This window comes from Micropterus salmoides, unplaced genomic scaffold (assembly GCF_014851395.1).
Source record: "Micropterus salmoides isolate LMB-PRFRI ecotype aquatic unplaced genomic scaffold, ASM1485139v1 Ms_hic_scaffold_8, whole genome shotgun sequence".
NCBI lineage: Eukaryota > Metazoa > Chordata > Actinopteri > Centrarchiformes > Centrarchidae > Micropterus > Micropterus salmoides.
Genome location: NW_024044570.1, coordinates 424,357 through 442,688, shown reverse-complemented (window position 1 = coordinate 442,688; position 18,332 = coordinate 424,357). Strand labels below are relative to the sequence as shown.

General features: G+C 40.2%; 2 protein-coding genes across 2 annotated transcripts; one reads left to right on the top strand and one right to left on the bottom strand.

The window, feature by feature from the left end:
- The first annotated feature begins 7,084 nt into the window (after positions 1–7,084).
- Positions 7,085–10,875, top strand: LOC119893924 (transmembrane emp24 domain-containing protein 6-like). Its single transcript, XM_038706335.1, has 4 exons — positions 7,085–7,637; positions 8,941–9,067; positions 9,153–9,307; positions 9,595–10,875. The coding sequence occupies exons 1-4, from the start codon at positions 7,437–7,439 to the stop codon at positions 9,814–9,816; spliced, it is 705 nt and encodes a 234-aa protein (XP_038562263.1). The 5' UTR covers positions 7,085–7,436; the 3' UTR covers positions 9,817–10,875.
- A 4,467-nt stretch (positions 10,876–15,342) lies between these two features.
- LOC119894145 (golgin subfamily A member 6-like protein 6) lies at positions 15,343–18,089 on the bottom strand. The gene is made up of 2 exons (XM_038706703.1): positions 17,980–18,089; positions 15,343–16,571 (listed from the first exon to the last, which is right to left on the bottom strand). Exon 2 carries the CDS (start codon positions 16,563–16,565, stop codon positions 16,044–16,046), a length of 522 nt encoding a protein of 173 aa, XP_038562631.1. The 5' UTR covers positions 16,566–16,571; positions 17,980–18,089; the 3' UTR covers positions 15,343–16,043.
- Positions 18,090–18,332: the final 243 nt, after the last annotated feature.

Genomic DNA, 18,332 nt, shown 5'->3' with positions numbered 1-18,332 from the left:
TGGCTCCAAAAACAATAACTTTAGTTTTATATTTGTTTAATTGAAGAAAATTCTGTCGCATCCAATTGTTAATTTGTTCAATACAGTTACTCAGCACTTGTATAGGGTCACAGTCCCCTGGTGATATGGTTATGTAAATCTGTGTGTCATCTGCATAATTGCAGTAACATATTTAGTTGTTTTTCATAATCTGAGCCAGTGGAAGCATGTAGATGTTAAACAAAAGAAGCCCCAGAATGGAGCCTTGGGGAACTCCACACATCATTTTTCTTAGCCCAGATGTAATTACCTATAATTGTAGTGAACTACCCCCTCATGTTATGATTGATTCAGGCAAGGTGACTGATAAACCAACAATGCAAGCTTGCTTTAATGAGCACTTAATTTCTTCCGGATCCTTATTTGACTCCTCATGCCTTCCTTCTTCTGGCCCCAGTGCGCAGGAGCACCCCTCTGAACCATGCTTACCTCCTGACAAACTATTTTACATTTCTCCTCTATCAGTCTGTCAGTCACACAAAAAAGTCTGCTGGTCTTGATAAACTTGATCTCTTCTTTCTAAAGTTAGACATATTTGCGGAGCCTCTATCTTTAATATATCTTTAATCTAACATTTATTGAATATGATATCCCCGATGTATGGAAGTCAGCCCATGTGACACCCCTACTAAAAGGGGGCGATCCCTCTATTTTAAACAACTATAGGCCTATTTCTAAGCTGTGTGTTTTGGCTAAGCTCCTTAAATGTTTGGTTGGTGAGCAGCTAAAGGAATTTTAGATTCAAATGACATCTTATTCAACTTTCAATCTGGTTTTAGGAAACAACACAGCACCATATCTGCAGCATTTAAAGAAAGAAAATCTCTGAAATGAGATTGAAATCTCTGCACTGAGATTGATGCAAAACAACAAAAAAACTAATAATAACAATAATACTATGCTTATATGGCTTAGATGAAATGTTTCTCTTCTCTTTAGTTTGATTCATCAGAGTGCAGTTAGTTCAGTTGGTTTATCTGTTTACTTATGTTTCCCATATCTACAGGATTTATTCTGCACTTGTGATGATTTGTTTACATTTATTACTGCTTCTCTGTTTTTTTCTAGATGGTCATTGTAGAAAAGATTATGCTCTAATGCAAAGAAATCACCAGCACAGTTTCTGTTGTGAAGACCAATAAAAAGAGTTGTAATCTTCTCGCCGAAAGAGTCAAAGCCCTGGAAGAGCTGGTTGAGTCCATCCAAAAAAGAAAACTGGACCAGAGTTCCCCAAACGTGAGCAGAGCTCTGTTAAAACTCTCCACGACTCTTAGCACAGCCCAGGAGCTGGTCAGGAAATGCACTGAGAAAAAAATACTGATCTTCCAGTTAAAACGTGAGTTCAATAATGTGAACGCACTCCTCAACGACACCTTCCAGGCGCTCTCCCTAGTTCTGCAGGTTGAGCATGGGAGCACAAAGCGCACTGGGGAAGAGGCTGCCAAAGAATGGGACCGTGGATTGGCCCCTGTCCCTTATCCCCCTGCAGCGATCCCTGCTCCTTATCCCCTATGGGTTCTTTATGACGCAGTGATTTGGTGTTATGACCCTGAGTGATAGTTTGGATTTGAGAATGAACTGTCTTTATTTTGTCTGCTGTTCATACTCCCTGTCTTAAGGTGGCGCTGTTCTGCGTGTTGTATGGCACAGAAAAGGGATAAATATTGGTGAAGAGGTAATCTTCAGACTTGGCTGGGGCCCTGAACTGTCTTCTCAGTCTGTATTACTGTTAGTCTCCCCAGTAAACTTTCCTTTGTCAGACATCCTTTTCTGAAAACTCCTTCTGAGATAAGAATTTACCTGCACCAAGAAGTTTAATAACACACATTACATAAAACTTCAACCGATCTATCACCACAACCTGACAACCCACAACACAATCCAAAGGGTGCAGCTGCTCTCTGTGCAGGCAGATGTTAGCTGTAGGGAGGACACGGTTCCACCTAAAACATTTAAAGGAACCAGCAAATTCAAGCAGAGTTGGACTAAACAGTTTGAATTTTTCCTTTTTCTTCTGTCATGTATTCGACGTCCGCTAAAGGGCGCTGACAGCAGATGTCGTTTTGGGGCAATTTAACAAACTTTAGGGGCTTTAAAAAAAATCATTTTATAGGGAACAATACACTGTGAAAATAATTTTCTTTAAGGATTACGATCTTACCTAATTCATGTAACTATTGTGTGGCTTTTTGACTGCCATAAGGATCTCCTTGTAAACATTTTATTAGAGATTTTACAATATCCCTTTCTAAATAAACTCATGATAATAATGTCCTGAATAAGACTTTGGAAACAATGCTCTGGCATTATTCATTTTATTTCTTCTTGTTAATAAATACCATGAGAATACCAAAACCAACAATGTGTATGTCTGTCCGACTTCCTGTTTGTGGCTATCAGCTCCAAGCCCATGGGTTTGTCCTGAACATGTAAATCTTTATAACCACCTCACAAATGTATATATATATATTTTTTTTCACACGCTGTCAAGCCACGCATTAATTTTCTCTCATTGAAATACAAATGTATAACTGACACCAGCTGATTGACACCTGCGTAACCCGCTCGCGCTGTGAGTCCACACAGCTGAACGAGTGGTAAAGTAGCCGGTAGAGTTTTCAGTATGAACATCTAAAACCCGACGCCAGCCTTGCTCTGTTTGGGACTGTGAGCTGCACTATCTGAGCTGCTGAAGTTAACGTGTGTGGATCTGTGGTGAGATTTTTGCCTGATCAGTGTTTCATTTACTTTTGGTGTAGCATGCAACATGCCTTCCTAAACTACATTGGTCTGAAGGGGATAACGTTCCTACCAGTGAATAAATAAGGTAATGCACAGCAGAGGAAACGGCAGGTAGACTTCTCATCACATGATGACGTTAGTCTTTTAATATTAGGACTTTCCTCCTGGACATGTCAGAGAACACAGATATGTGGGAGAGATTTTAAATGTTCAGAACATTTTGAGCATGGGCAGAAAATCTGCTGAAACACGGGAGCTAATAAGGTCGAGGAGTTTATAACTAAATTAAAATTGAATAATTTATCATTGGGGTGACTAAATCAGGACTCAGCAGGGAGGATTTTACATGAGAAAGTTGATCTACAGGAGAAACAGATCTGAAAGCAGCACAGAAGGACTGGGAGCGGCACTGACTTAGATTCTGTTATAGTTATAGCTATAGAGTTTGAATTGTCAGCTGTCACCTGAATTTTGTGTTTTCCTTTATATAAACAAAAAAAATTGTGATAATGCAGAAAATAAAGTGTTTAATGCTCAAGATTTTTTAAAACAGAGTTAAAGATGGCTTCTCACTATGTAACACCTTATGCCTGTTGAAGGTCGAGCACCGAAACGTTGTGTCAGTACATGTTTTTTGTAAGTTAGACAGTGTGCAGGAGTTTTCTTTGCGAAACCTATTGCTCTAAAAATGAATGCAGGTAAAGTAAAACAGGAGAACTGTTTTTCTGAGCTCCTGGAAAGTTGATGTTAAGTTGGTGATAAATAAAAACTGAGTGAGTGCTGTGAAACCTGTTGCATTCATGATTTACATCTCAAAGATAAATAACTTCATTTGTGGTACTGTGGTGAAATGAATGTTTCTGTGTCTTTGTGCTGTTTGTCATCAGCTTACCACATTGACTTTCAAGTTGATCCAGTTTGACTTCTAAACGTGATCATCGTCTGTGTTAACATAGCATGTTTATTTGTATTTTTGTTCTCCTGAGTCACAAAGTGGAGAAGTACGTCTTCCACATGTTCCGTTACTACAGCTTCGGCCGCATGAGGAAGAGCGCCGACTACTTCCTGCTGCTGTCCAACTGGCAGTACATCACCTGGTGGTCGACGGCCCTGAGCGTCCTCATCGTCGCTTCCGGCAGCTCCTCTTCCTCAAAAGATTCAAAAGATGCCATCTCTCCGAATCAGACCAGGTCTTCCCCAGAAGGTCTGCCAATGATCTACAAAGCCCACATCGTTTGCTGGACACCACAAGTCATCACTGGTCAGATTTGGCAGGGGTCCAGAGAAAACTACGGCGTCCGACATTGTTTTTGCATATGTACACACCGACTCAACATTAATCTTAGTGACCTCCGATTGGCGTAACCGGGAGTCATTACCGCCGACGTGAATAACAATCTTACTGTATTTACGTTTATCCTTAGCCAGCAGTTTCAAATAAGACTCAATGTCGCCCGCTCTGGCCCCAGGGATGCACTTAACTGTGGCCGCTGGCTTCGCTAACTTCACGTTTCTCAAAATGGAGCTGCCAATGATCAGAGTTGGTTTCTCAGCGGGTGTGTCGCTGAGTGGGGAAAATCTGTTAGAAACGTGAACAGGTTGATGATGCCCCGTGGACTTTGAATGCTTACGACTATTCCTCCTTCGGACAGTCACCCAGCCCCCCTTTCCTGGCTGCACAGGAGATGCCGGGGGACGGCTACCAGAGGCTAACTCAGGCCGTTCCGCACCGACTACCGGGGACTGGCTAGCTACAGTAGCTAAAGACTGATCTACCAAGGTGCGGAGCCGGACTTCTAAATCACTGAGCCTCGCCTCCATGTCTATAAATAAACTACACTTATTACACGTACCATTACCGCTAAAGGAGGCAGAGGAGTAACTGAACATCTGACACACCGAGCAGGAGAAAGTAGGAGAGAGAGAGGGAGAAGGAGAAGCCATCGCTAGCTGCTAAGCTAAAGTCGCTAACGGCTAAGCTAAAGTACTGTAGCGTCAGTTACCAAAACTTTAGAACAACTATGAGATTGAACAGCAGTCACTAAAAGATGGAAAGAACTGTGAGTGCTTAGGCAAAATTACTGTAAGAATAAGTGTTTAGCGGACAGTTGGCCGCTGTAATCTAACAAATGTAACAACAACACGGTACCAACACACAAGCACCGGAAACGGAAATGAGTCGACACGCTTACCGCAGTACTTCAGTAGTATTGTTTACTGACAGTGTGGTTTCCCTGTCTCGTTACTTACTGTTGAATGTGGGATCATACAGGAGCTACCACCTTAAATATTCAGTGACAGAAAAAGAAGCGCTGCACTCATTCATGACTGCCAGTTGTCCCGCGCTCCTTTTTAACTAAATTGCTCCTAGGTGCCAAGGCTGCTGAATATTACAAGTCTGGGGAGAGGTATCCATCCAGTGTAAGGTGTTTGGTAAGGGGGGGTATCTTAAAAGACATGAATCTGATTCTTGTTTGGCCTGACGGGCTTCAGCACATTAAACTGTTGTTTTGTGTCCTCACATGGTGCTTGTGTTAGAGTCTGTGTTGTAAGTCACATAAAGCATCCACACAGCTTTCTCAGAAGGACAGGACTGTTTATTTGATGATACATTACTTTTGTCGGACTTGAAACTGTGAGAACCTGTTAAAATAAACCACAAGAACTGCATTCTGTTCATGTCTGTCGTGTTTGTTCGTTTTCCTTCCGCAGCCAACTCCCTGTGACGATACTGGGATGAAAAGGAAATATGTGTCATAACGCTCGCCAAGCGGCTACTCCGACACGCCCTCAGAAACAGTGAGCTGCAGCACAATTCAATTCAATTCAATTTTATTTATATAGCGCCAAATCACAACAGTAATCTCACAGTGCTTTTCATAAAAGAGCTCTATGATGCTATTTACAGAAGCCCAGCAGTTCCCACCAAGAGCAGCACTAGGAGACAGAGGCAAGGAAAAACTTCCTTTAAGAGGCAGAAACCTCGAGCAGAACCATGGCTCAGGGTGGGCGGCCATCTGCCTCCACCGGCTGGGGAGAGAGAGAGAGAGAGAGAGAGAGAGAGAGAAGGAGAGTATTATACCATGGAGCTAACCGTCTTTGTTAGCTCTCCTCTCCCTTCCAAACACTAGCTACCCTCCAGGCAGTCAGTGGACATGAAGTTGTTCCTGTGATGTAGAGACAGAGCTCAGTTAAAACTTTATGGATACAGATTAATAACTCACCGCTCTGAAACTCTCGCTCCAGTCCGTGTTGCCGAGCCGGTCGGCAACACGTGCGGCTGAACCCGAGCCGTTTACCGGCTTCTCGCTGACCCGCCCTTCTCTGCTTCTGATTGGCTAGTAGTCCTTAACTAGGAACTGAGCATGTGCAACTCCCAACAAAGATCATTTAGAGTCACCACAACCTGACAGCCCACAACAGGATCCAAGGTGCGTGTGTGCAGCTGCTCTCTATGCTGGCAGATGTTAGCTGTTGCCGAATGTCAGGGTAGGACAGGGTTTTCCAAAGAATCTTAATACAACTGCAAATCTAAACAGAGTTGGACTAAACAGTTTGAATTACCCTTTTGAGCTTTTATCACTCCATAAAAACATCTCCTGAATTTCTCCTGTTGACAGCTGCTAGAAGGCGCTGACAGCGTTTTCGTTTCAGGGCACAAGAATTTTAGGTACAAAATTTTAATCATTATAGAAGGAAAAATAAAAACATGAAAATCACTTTCAATTAAGATTTTCAATCTCAGCTAATTTATGTTACTATTGTGTATCTTTAAACTTGTTTCTGTGGCAAATGGTTGTGTACATGAATGAAACTGCACGTCAGCTTTTTAGGCTTTTAGTTACCATAAGGATCTTTGTCATTTTGGTTTCTACTGAACTTTTTACTTTCCTTTCTACATCAGGAACAACTTATGATACAAATGTCCTGAATATGATGTTTTTTGTTAATAAAGAAACATGAAAATACCATGTGTGACTCCGTCTCTTACCACTTTCTGACTTCCTCCAAGTACATTGGTTCCTACCGAAAACATAAATCTTTAAAAACACTTTACAAATATCTATATTGTTTCTTTGGTTTTTAAACTCAGCAATTATAAAACTGGACAGTGTAGCTTTTACCAAACATTACTTGTACAGGTGGAAATATTGCATTTATTATATTACTTTAAATATATTTATTGAATATTTTCAGCAGTGTTTATGGCAGCAGGACTGTGGTGCAATAATTATTCTTTTCCTATATAAGAAAAATTTGAGAAAATGATGATAGATAAATATTAATTTCATGAAATTTCATTTACTCTCTGTATATAATAGGTATACATTAATTCAACAGATATGAACCACTGTTAATGAACGGCCCATATTTACAACTCTTCAGAACCACTTGACAAACTTAAAGGAATAGTTTGATTTCTTGCTTCTTTTGCTGAGCTTTTACTTATAAAGTCCATAGCACCTGGCCAAGAAATGAACATTTCTTGCATTATTAAGGTTGAGTTTTGTTGATATGTTATCAAGCGAACAGCGTTGTGACTGAGAGTCTGTAGATGTGGTTAATAATTGTTTTCCAGTTGATATCTAAGAATCAACAGAAGCAAGCGGCCGGCTCCTTCACGTCCTTCTTCACAGTGAACTCCAACTGCAGCCATGCTGCTGAACGCTCTGCTCGTGGTGTTGAGCTCTCAGTGCGTCTGGGCCAGGAAGTCTGAACCGTACCTCGATGAGGCGGACGCAGGTTTGTTCAGGGGATCGGACAAATATGACTTTGCCATCGAGGTTCCTGCCGCAGGGATGGAGTGTTTCTGGCACTTCGCCCACCAGAGTGGAAGCTTTCACCTGACGTACATGGTGAGAATTTTCACTGTAAACCTGCAGGACTGGATTTCAGCTCGTCTGCAAAGATAAATGAGTTTATAATTAGAGGTACTGAAATGAACACACGGTAGGGGATGTTTCTTTGCCTTTGGCTGTGCGTCCTCAGCTTATCACACTGACTTTCAAGGTCATCCAGTTTGACTTCTAAACACGTGATCATTGTTGGTGTTAGCATAGCATTATGATGTGCAACAGCTTTCCATTCCTTGCAGAAGTACACAAATGTGTTAAAATGCATATGTTGAGATTCAAAGAGAAACTTGGACCTTTTCTTCTTACGTGTATAACTGAGTTGATTTGATCTGATTGTTACTTTGATGGTTTTAGTTCTTTAAAGCTGGTTTTAACTATTTCTGAAGTTGTTGTCAGTCTGTAAGCAAATAACCTGCAAAAGTGTTGTTTAATTAACAATGAAATAATGATTTTAGATTTAACCAAAATTACTGAGAAGTTTTGAAGATGTAGAATAAAATTAGATCAGTGCAAAATAAAAAAAAGAAGACTGACAGAACCAAATAAATTGATGTTTAATAATTACATCTCTGTGGTACTTTGTCATCTAAACAATAAAATATACAAAATGAAGTCGCATCATTTACACTTGGACTAAAGCAATCAAGTTTTGGCTGTATTGTTATGAGTGCAGGTAAATTATTTAAGTAAGTTTGAGTGAATTATTTGCTGGCTTAGTTTTAATATTAAAATCATACTGTTAAATTAGCTGCTGTACAGCTGCAGTTATATGTTCTGTTTGTAGCCAAGCCAGCAAAATATAAGAGAGAGTACTATGATGCATCATAACCTCATTACAAAGAGAAACAAGATTAACAAAGGAAGCCTCTAACTGGTTTGGAGAAAGTCGCCCGCAGGAGAATTTAGGGGACTTTATGTTGGATTAAAGTACATTTGAAGAATGGGACCATAAATAACATGTGGTCAGACTGGAAGTCGGATTTCCTGCTGGCAGCCCTTAGAAGCTAAAACGTTAATTACACCAACAATAAACGTTTGGACCCAGATGTTATTTCGGTTCATGACACATCCATGAAGCACAATTACTTTTGAGTGTCACGATAAAGGAGTTGAAGAAGCCCCGCTCTAGTGGATTTGGGGCAGCAGGACGGTGTGTGTGGGATTGTAAACTACTGTGTGTGTTCATGGTGATGACGGAACATGAGATTTGGTGACAGTGCAGAACATCACCAGACTAACCCTCAATGCCAAAGATCTGAGTTTGCATCAGCAGGCGTTTAAATGATTTAAAATGTGACCACAGGTACAGTGGGTAACGGGGATGGCCAATGATCACCGGCTGTTTGTGACGGTCAGCTCACCGCAGGGAGTTCTCATGGCTTCAAAGAACGAAGCCGTCGGTCAAATGAACTTCCAGACTGAGGTGACAGGTAGGATCACCAGAAACACTTCAGTCTCCAGAGTCCATTATATATCCAAGAATTACAGATCGTAACTGCAGTTTCCTCACAACAGGTTTTTACCGGATGTGTTTTGGGAACCACAACAACCAGTTTGGAAGCATCAGGGTCTTTCTGAACTTTGGCGTCATCTACGAAGGCTTTGAGGAGTCAAAGAGGGAGCTGGAGGAGGGAGAGAGAGTCCTCAACAGCACTTTGGCCGGTATTGAGGTATTTATCTGATATTCAAGGCTCTGGGGTTTTGGGCTCAGTTAGTCTGCTTGAGCTGATTCTTCAACTGGACAGGGAGCTAAAATCTGCATAAAGTGTTAAAAGTATGAGGGCTTTTAAAGGACAGCTGTTGGCAAAGTGTTTGTGCGAGAGTTAAACTATCAATAAGTTCTTCATTACTTTCAAATGTGACAAAAGACAGTATATTACTCCTGTCATCTATGGCAGACTGCAGATTATGAGATACGGTTACATACAAATGACGTAATGTACCATGTCTGCTTTAGGAGAGCGTACAGAAGCTCCAGAATCAGATCTTCCACATGTGGCGTCATTACAACTTCGCCCGCATGAGGAAAGGGAAGGATCAGTACCTCCTCCTGTCCAACCTCAACTACATCACCTGGTGGTCGGCGAGCCAAAGCTTGGTCATCCTCCTGTCTGGATACCTGCAGCTCCTCGTCCTCAAAAGACTCTTCCACACAGACTCCAGCAGGCCGCGATGCTGAGAACGCACATGTAGATCACAGCTTTAACCACTTTCATGATGTCTGGTTTCTCATATCAGATTTAGAAATATTTCTGCAAAAGATAAAGATCCTGCAGACTATCTGAAGCTAGCCAAACACTTGATTGATAAAGAGACATTTGGTTCCTAACTGTACTTTCTTGTGTCTGTAATCCAACAGGTAATCCTCTCCTTAATAATCAAAGAAAGGTGGTAACCCATCAATCGGCTAAATAGAATCATAAATAACAAATCAATGTCTTTAACATTTTTTCCAACAAGCTGGTTGTGCTGGGTGTTCTTTAAATATGTCTTTGCTTTAAACTTCTTACTGTCTACGAACTTCTCTACTCCACATTTAGTGATTGTTACAAAACAGCTGCAAAAAGGTCCTCACTGGCTGGGGCATAGTGGATAATAAACTAGTTTAATAGCAGTAAAATGTCAACAGAGACACTGGGATTTGTTGTCAGGACATGTCATGCTAAAGGTGCGCTCTGCTTGGTAGCTCTCTGATTACTTTGTGCCTCGTAGCTGTTGTGCTAGTTGAGCCATGCTTTTTATGCAGTGCAGTGCTTGTTTTATATTTTGGTAGGATTTGTGTATTCAAGTAGTTTTAGCAGCATCATGCTTTGGGGCTGTTTTTCTTCAGCTGGAACCGGATCCTTAGTCAAGCTGGAGGGAATTATGAACAGTTCCAAATACCAGGCAGTTCTGGCACAAAACCGTAAGGTGTCCGTTAGAAAGATGAAGAGGAAGTTCACCCTTCAGCACGACAACGACCCAAAGCACACATCCAAATCCACAAAAGCATGGCTTCACCAGAAGAAGATTAATGTTTTGGAACGACCCAGCCAGAGCCAGGACCTGGATCCAGTTGAACATCTATGGGTTGATCTGAAGAGGGCTGTGCACAGGCGATGTCCTCGCATCTGACAGACTTCGAGCGCTTTTGCAAAGAAGAGTGGTCAAATATTGCCACGTCAAGATGTGCCAGGCTGATAGACTCCTACCCAAAAAGACTGACTGCTGTAATAAAATCTAAAGGTGCTGCAACCAAGTATTAGTCTAAGGGTGTGCACACTTATGCATCCAGGTTATTTTTCCCCCTCAAAGATTCCAGTTTGTTTTTGACTTGAATTGTTCACATTATAGGTCACATTAAAGGTGGAAAAAGTTCTGGCATGATTTATCTTTGTCTTATTATTTAACATATTTACAAGAACCCGGCATTTTAACATTGGTGTGTAGACATTTTCTATCCACGGTAGTTGAGATTGATGCCAGTCAAACCACTTGCTTTGATATGAAGGGAGCTGTTTCATATTGTTTACAACCTAAACAATTATTGTGGCAACAACACAGGAGCAGCCTATTGTTGAATGAAGTGGGGTAAACCGTCATACAGAGGGAACCTGTGCGTCATGCCCAACAAGACAGTTATATCCACCCATATTTAGTCTATCCCTTCTTCTTAATAAAGAAATAACAGCTGAAAGTGAAAACAAGACATTCTGTTTAATGAATTTACAAATAGCATCCGACACGAGTTAGAGAAAATAAATAATGTCTGTCAAAATAAAATGCAACGAGAGGGCTCTGATAATATAGCAGAATCAATCCAGTGACCATCTGACTTAGATATTACCGTGTGTAGCCTGCATTAGTTCTGCAGAGACTAAATACGCCATTAATGGCAAGTGAAAGTGTTTCTGCCATCTTGTGAAAGGGTGATGCAGGATGTGTAGCAGTTAAAGTCTCCACAGCTTGGATGGCAGCTCATTTCAGTTAATGTAGCAAAATGCAGAGTAGATAACCGACTAGTTATAACAAGTTAACGTAAGTTAAAAGTCGATCACTGGCTCAGAAAAACACCCGTTTAAAAAGTACGTGTACAGTTTTCAATACTTACTGTTCCTAAAACAACTACTTTGAAGAAGGACAAAAGGACAAATTCAACCATAAACACTGAAGATATCAATATTGATATCAATATTCAGTTAATACTAACATATTTATAACATTTATAAAGCAAACATACCAAACCAAAACGTATCAGTGAATTAAAGGCCTCCACATGCACCATGAAACGAACAGAATTATTTGGATGTGTTGGATGTTTGAAATTCATTAATTCAGTGTATTTATCAATTAAATGAATCAATTCATGAAATCTAATGGAATTAATAATAATTGTTGATTATTAGACTGAAACATGACATAAAGCTTTCTGTCTAAAATCTAACTTAATGGGGCTTTGACAGCGTGCCAAAGGATAAGACTTCTTTTCTGCAGAATACAGTAGTGCGCTCTACTTTCTCTTTGCAGTATTTTGCCTCTTCTCCTGCTCGTCCAGCTTGTTCTTCTGTTCGGCTAGCATGCTCTCTTGGGTGACCAGCTTCGTCTCCTGCTCGTCCAGGACCTTCCCCTGGCGGTCTCATGAACTTCGTCACCCTGTATGCCTCGCTGAATTTTGTTATCAGCTCAGCAGCTGATGACAGAACCTCTCCGAGTCTCTCCAAAGCTTTGTTCACATCATCAGAGAGTTGGTCCGGGTTCTTCAGTGCGATGAAAAGCATCACTTTCTCCGTGGCTTTGACTCTCTGCACAATGTGGGGGCATGGCACATTATTACAGTTCTTAATACTGTCATAGAGATTGTAGACGCCCTGGATTTGTGGCACTATGAGGTCCATGATGTTCAGCTGGAGAGACAGGAAGACAGTTAGCTTGGAACTAAATTAATCAGACATTAACAGGAAATATAATTCAGGGCTGGGGCGATTCATCGACATCATCGATTACAAAATCCCTCTATTCTGAATTTAAAAGATGGGTATACATCAATCAGGCTTTGACAAGACTCACAAGAAAATGTGTTAAAAAAAACAGAACAGCTGGCAGGTTTAATTCACAATCCTGGTTCACGCCTCAGACAAATGATTTGCATTTCCAACTGAAATCGAAGTCATCACGGAAGCAACTACTGTAAATCCAGGCTAAAAATAAATAAATAAATACCAATCTGCATGTACAGAATAGATCAAATCTATTATAATCATTTCTATTTCTCTTCCAAATATGGTAACTTATTATTTTGCTCAATAAATCACAATCAAACTTTTTAAACCATGAATCATGGTTACCAGATAACTATTAAATTCAAAACACAACTACGCTGCGCTCCATACAAACCTGTTTGATTAAAACATTACGTAACCGGGACTTGGCCAAAATTGATGATTAAGCAAAGATCCACAACGCCATCTTGGGACTTTCACCTAAAGAGTTCAGATATTAAATTGATAACAGTTATTACAAATTCAGGGATTCCCACTAACACAGGCGAGCCCACATAAAATATCCTTTGAGCAAACTTAAAATAATTTATTATAAAGACCATAAAATTGCAATTGCAGGTTTAACATAACAAAAAGAATAAACGATCATTAGTACTTAAAACAAATAGAAGAGGAGAATTTTTAGGAGCGGAAAAACATTGGTAAAGAAGGTTGCAGTCAGGCGGGGATCTTTTCAAAGGGGCTATAAATACACACGACAACACGCGAATTTAAAAAAGAAACCCAATACATGCCATGTTAGCCACCTGTTATACGTCACCACCTCTGAACCAAGATAACTCGTGTGGGAATTTTATGTGGTGGCTTTTCCCTCGTGGAAATATAAATCACAACTTAACACCGAATAAAAGTTTTTACAATAATTTAAATATAAAATATATAAATGAGTGAAGATAAATGAGAAAACCTTAAGAATCAGTAAATTGAACAGTAATTCCAAGTTTGGCACGGAAAAAGATAACTGTAACCAAAATCAGAATATCAATCAATATTTCCTTAAGGATATTGCTTCTAGGGCAAGGTCAGCTTAGAAATGAACCTATCTATAGGCTGTTACCTCAGTTCCTGGCGGACCGAGTGAACCTGTCTCTGACAGCTCAAGAAAAGACCCCCTTTCTCTCCTCCCTTCATTTTTATACCCAGATCTTCACACACGGCTCAAATTTACCCGTGTCACTCTTTTGGCTCAAATTGGAGTTTCTCACAATTCTCTAAACTTAGAGATGAATTTGCTTTTCGTACTGGCTGCATGCCTGGAAATTCCTGACCGACCACTCTTGTCCAACACATCTGTTTAAAACAGGCAAGTTGTACAACTAATGTAAAAAGCTGTAATCCTTACATTTCTTCTGACTAAATACATGTAAACTATACATATATTTTTCAAATGGCATACATGTAAAAGCTCTTGTCTCATTTAAACGTTTAGGTTTGAGTTAACCTATAACCTTTCTGTCAACTCTGGTTAACCTCCCTCAGGCCTACATCCTGTCTTCTTGGCAACAGCCCTGTTATTTGTTCTTTTCCTAAACTGTTGTTAGCCACATCGTTCTAAATCATTAGACTCTAATTCTTGTCATCTTAACCAACCAATTTCAGGCCAGAGTTCCTAGGCACGAATGTGCACGCACACACTTTTTCTCTGTCCAAATATGGAGTGTTACAGAAAAAATTCAAAGCTTACTAAATGTATATTGATATTTGGTTGGCTAAATTCCCACAATCGAACAACCACTATCAAGCTGTAACACCTGTTAAAATTAGAAATGAAGCCAGAGCTCCGATAGACAACTCCACACCAAGGGGAAAAATCTATCCTGACTTTATTAGTTAGCAAGCGTCCTCTTGTAGTATCACTGAATTTCACACTCAACTGGTTAACTCTTTGGTGACAGGATATTCTCTACGGGTTCCACAGGGGTTCCCTCGGAGAACATCTAATATTCGGCTGTTGTATATTTTGTATTGACTTTAACAATCATGCAAGAGTGATAAAACGGCTTAACGGTACAGGCTGTCGTTACAGTTTCTGCCCGTCTGTTAATTGTTTAAGTTACTTTCTTTTCCCCACACTGATGCAGAAATATTTGCCAGTGATTATCTTACTGCATGAAATTATATATATATATATATATATATATATATATATATATATATTTATTAAAATAATAATACTTCATCAAATAATATGATGAAATAAACCAATGTCAGAACCATTTTAACTTTCCCAGTTTCCCATATTTTTCAGACAAATAGGGTCAGCTGATCAGACGTGAATTTCAAGTTCACTACGTCAGAACTTGTTCGGAAAAAGTGTTTCCATCTCCCATCAACCTTTTCTAATGCTGTATTTAAAAATGCGTATAAAAAAGGTTGATGGAATTGCTGGACATTGTAGTGTGGGGCACTGGTCCTGGTCTTAAATTGGTCTTGCCTTGAATTCCCTGAGTTCCCTGTGCACCGCAACAACAGTCAGGCGCTGGTAGGTCGCAGAGAGTTGTTGAAGGACAATGGCTTCAGGAAAAGAAACAGCAGAGCAGCTCGAAACTCAGGGATGCATTTTTATATATAAAATAATTCCAAAGTCTGACTAATACCAAAAGCTAACACATCCAGCCATAAAAGTCTACATAAGTCTAAATATATTAAGCACCACACACACTATAAACAGTGATTTCAGTATTTAATCATCAATTATTAACAAGTATGACAAAGTATAATATAGTATACTTACTACTAAACTAAAGAACCACACAATTATTAAGTAAAATAGCAGAAAGCCTACACATGCAAGAAAAGAAGGAGCCTGCTGGGTTATAAAAAGATATTTAAAAAAACAACTCTGATGTCAAACTACAGATAAAACCACACAGTACCATGTTTACTGTAAAGCAATATCTGCAGTTGCAAGGGTCACAATTCTGTCATTAATAATGTGCTTGATGGTAAAATTAGTGAACTTGTCATTATCAGCATCAGCAGGGCAGCAAGACTGTTGTGAACGCAGCTTGTTTTATCTGGCGCCCTCTTGACATCATAAAATATACAGTGTTCCTGTTTAATGAATGCTGCCAATAAAACAATAACCCTTCAGACATATTTGTTCCAGCTGTCAATAAAAGTTCACCTCTGTTCATTCAGGTGACGCCTCATCCAGCGCTGTGCCGTAGCAGGCTTCTAAAGTTCAACAAAATGAATTTTGTTCAAATCAGGCCGAGAAACTGAGAATTATTCTTATTGTCACAAAATACTGGAGAACATATTTGGTTGATTAACAAGAAAGCTTTTCATTGGCTTCTGAACTTTGCCACCAGGACAAGCAAGTGGTGGAGGTGATGTAGCGCGATTAATTCACCGTAAGATTCCTTTACTGCAGGATACAGTAGTACCCTCTACTTCCATACACTAACTTTGATTCCACTCTTTGCAGTAACTCCTCCTGCTCTGCTAACTTGTCTTCCTGTTCCGCCAGCTTCCTCTCCTGCTCTGCCATCTTATTCTTCTGTTTGACCAGTTTGCTCTCCAGCTTGTCCAGCTTCTTCTCCTGGTGGACATGCAGAGCCCCAGAGAGGGTCACAAAGGCATCAGTGAGACTTTTGCTCAGGTTCTCGAACTCTAATTTGTAGTTGTTGGATTTCACCATGTGAATCATCACATTTATGTTGTTGAATTTTTCGAGCACCTTCTTCGCTGATTCCAGAATGGTGTTAAGTTTCTCCAGAGCTTTGCTCACATCCTCAGAGAGTTGGTATTGCTCCTTCTGTTGGACGAACGCCACTAGTTCCTGCAGCGCTTCAAGTCTACTCAAAATGTGGGGACAATTCTCTTTATTGGTCTTCATCTTGTCAAACAGGTTGCAGAAGGTGAAGATGGGTTTTATGACCTCCATGATCAGCTGGAGAGACAGAGAGGCAGTTAGCATGGAACAAAATGACCAGACATCACTGTTATTCTTGTTGAGGCCAGTTACAGTAGCCATGTTTCCATCCAATTCTCAAACATTTGCAAAGGCGCAAAAAAGAAAAAAAAAAGCAAATTTGGTGTGTTGCCATCAGCTGGTTTGGAGCGAATGAACTTGGTGCGAGTTCAGCGCTGACAAAACATAATAACAAGTTTTTTCAACGGAAACGTTGGTCTCTTGAACACTCTGTTGTGTACGCAAGCACACTGCATTTTCCCCCCTTTTTACATCATTAATGTTTACAAAGTTATCGCAGCTGATTGGGTAACACGTGTGACACGCCCACCAAACGGGAGAAAACATACCCCGAAGCCCCCGTTGCACAACGTTGCAAGGAAACTTTTTGTTCAATCCAAAAACGTTGCAAACCGGTGCAAAAAGTTTTGAGATTGAACTCGCGCGGCAAGCGAAGTAACGTTAGTAGTTGACGTTACACATGGCTGTAATGCTTCAAAATGTGCATAAACAATGTGATGGAAACATGGCTGGTGCTGCAGATATACTGAGCTGAATTTCATCGGAGCAACAGGAGCCTAAATCTCAGTCAACCAAACTGAGCTGGATGAAACACAAGTGATAATAATAATAATAATAATAATACATTTTATTTATAGCAGCCTTTCTGAACACTCAAGGTCACCTCACCAAACATAATAAAACTAAACAGCAATAAATCAAGCAACATAACATAAGTGAGGGCGCCTTCACATCTGAGGGTGTGTATCTTTGGTTCAAATTATAATGGCGTTTTAAGATAAACTGTCAAAATAAAATATGACTTGACAACAAAAAGAGAATAAATCAGAAATGTGAATGTTACGGTGCAGCTGATCGAGGCTGCTAAAGCCAGCTGAGACTCATCGGCCGGGTCTGACACTAGTAAAAGGTAAACTCTTTTTCCTTTTAGGTAAAAGCACAGCCTTTCCTGTCGCTACCCTCAGTACAAACTTTGCATTTTTTTGCCCCATTAACGGTAGGATCTCAGAATGGCAATGACCAAGACATTAAATTGCATATCTAACTAAAATAATTTTATATAATAATGTTTTCAGCACATGCAACCCCGATGCTGCCGATGGTTTTGGTACGTATCCTCTGTTTCCCCTGTGGCTCAGGCCTGGAAACTCACTGGTACTGGCAAAGTTAACGGTGCAAAAGTGTCCTTATTGAAACTGATTAAAAATGCCAAAAGAAACAATCATCAGCTGATGAAAGAACTACACTGAGTTTAGCTGATGCTGCAGTAATTACACCCAGACTGCAGGTAGTACAATCCGTGGGAACTTTAGCTTCCAACAGCAGCGTAAGTGAATCCATGTATCAAGAGGAAATGATTACTTACTGTACAGTGGATGCCGACACGTCTTACTTCAGGTATGTGTGCATGAAGGAAAATTAAACAAGGATTTGGCTTTTTAATCCCCTAATGCAAATCACTGTGATAAGTTTATATCCTTCTCTCCTCTGTGCATCATTGTCTGTGACTTGTTTGATCATTGGAACAAGATGTGTTGGCAGGTTTATTGGTTCATTGGCAGCCTTCATTAAACTACTACTTGTAAACGTACAAGGTCCAAGGTACATTCATTAGTCACATTATAACAGGCTGCAGAGTGAAGATGAGTTATGTAAACTCCCTTCTGGTATGTAACGGAAGCACCGGAGCAGTGCTGAGGATGAATTAGTGTTTAAGAG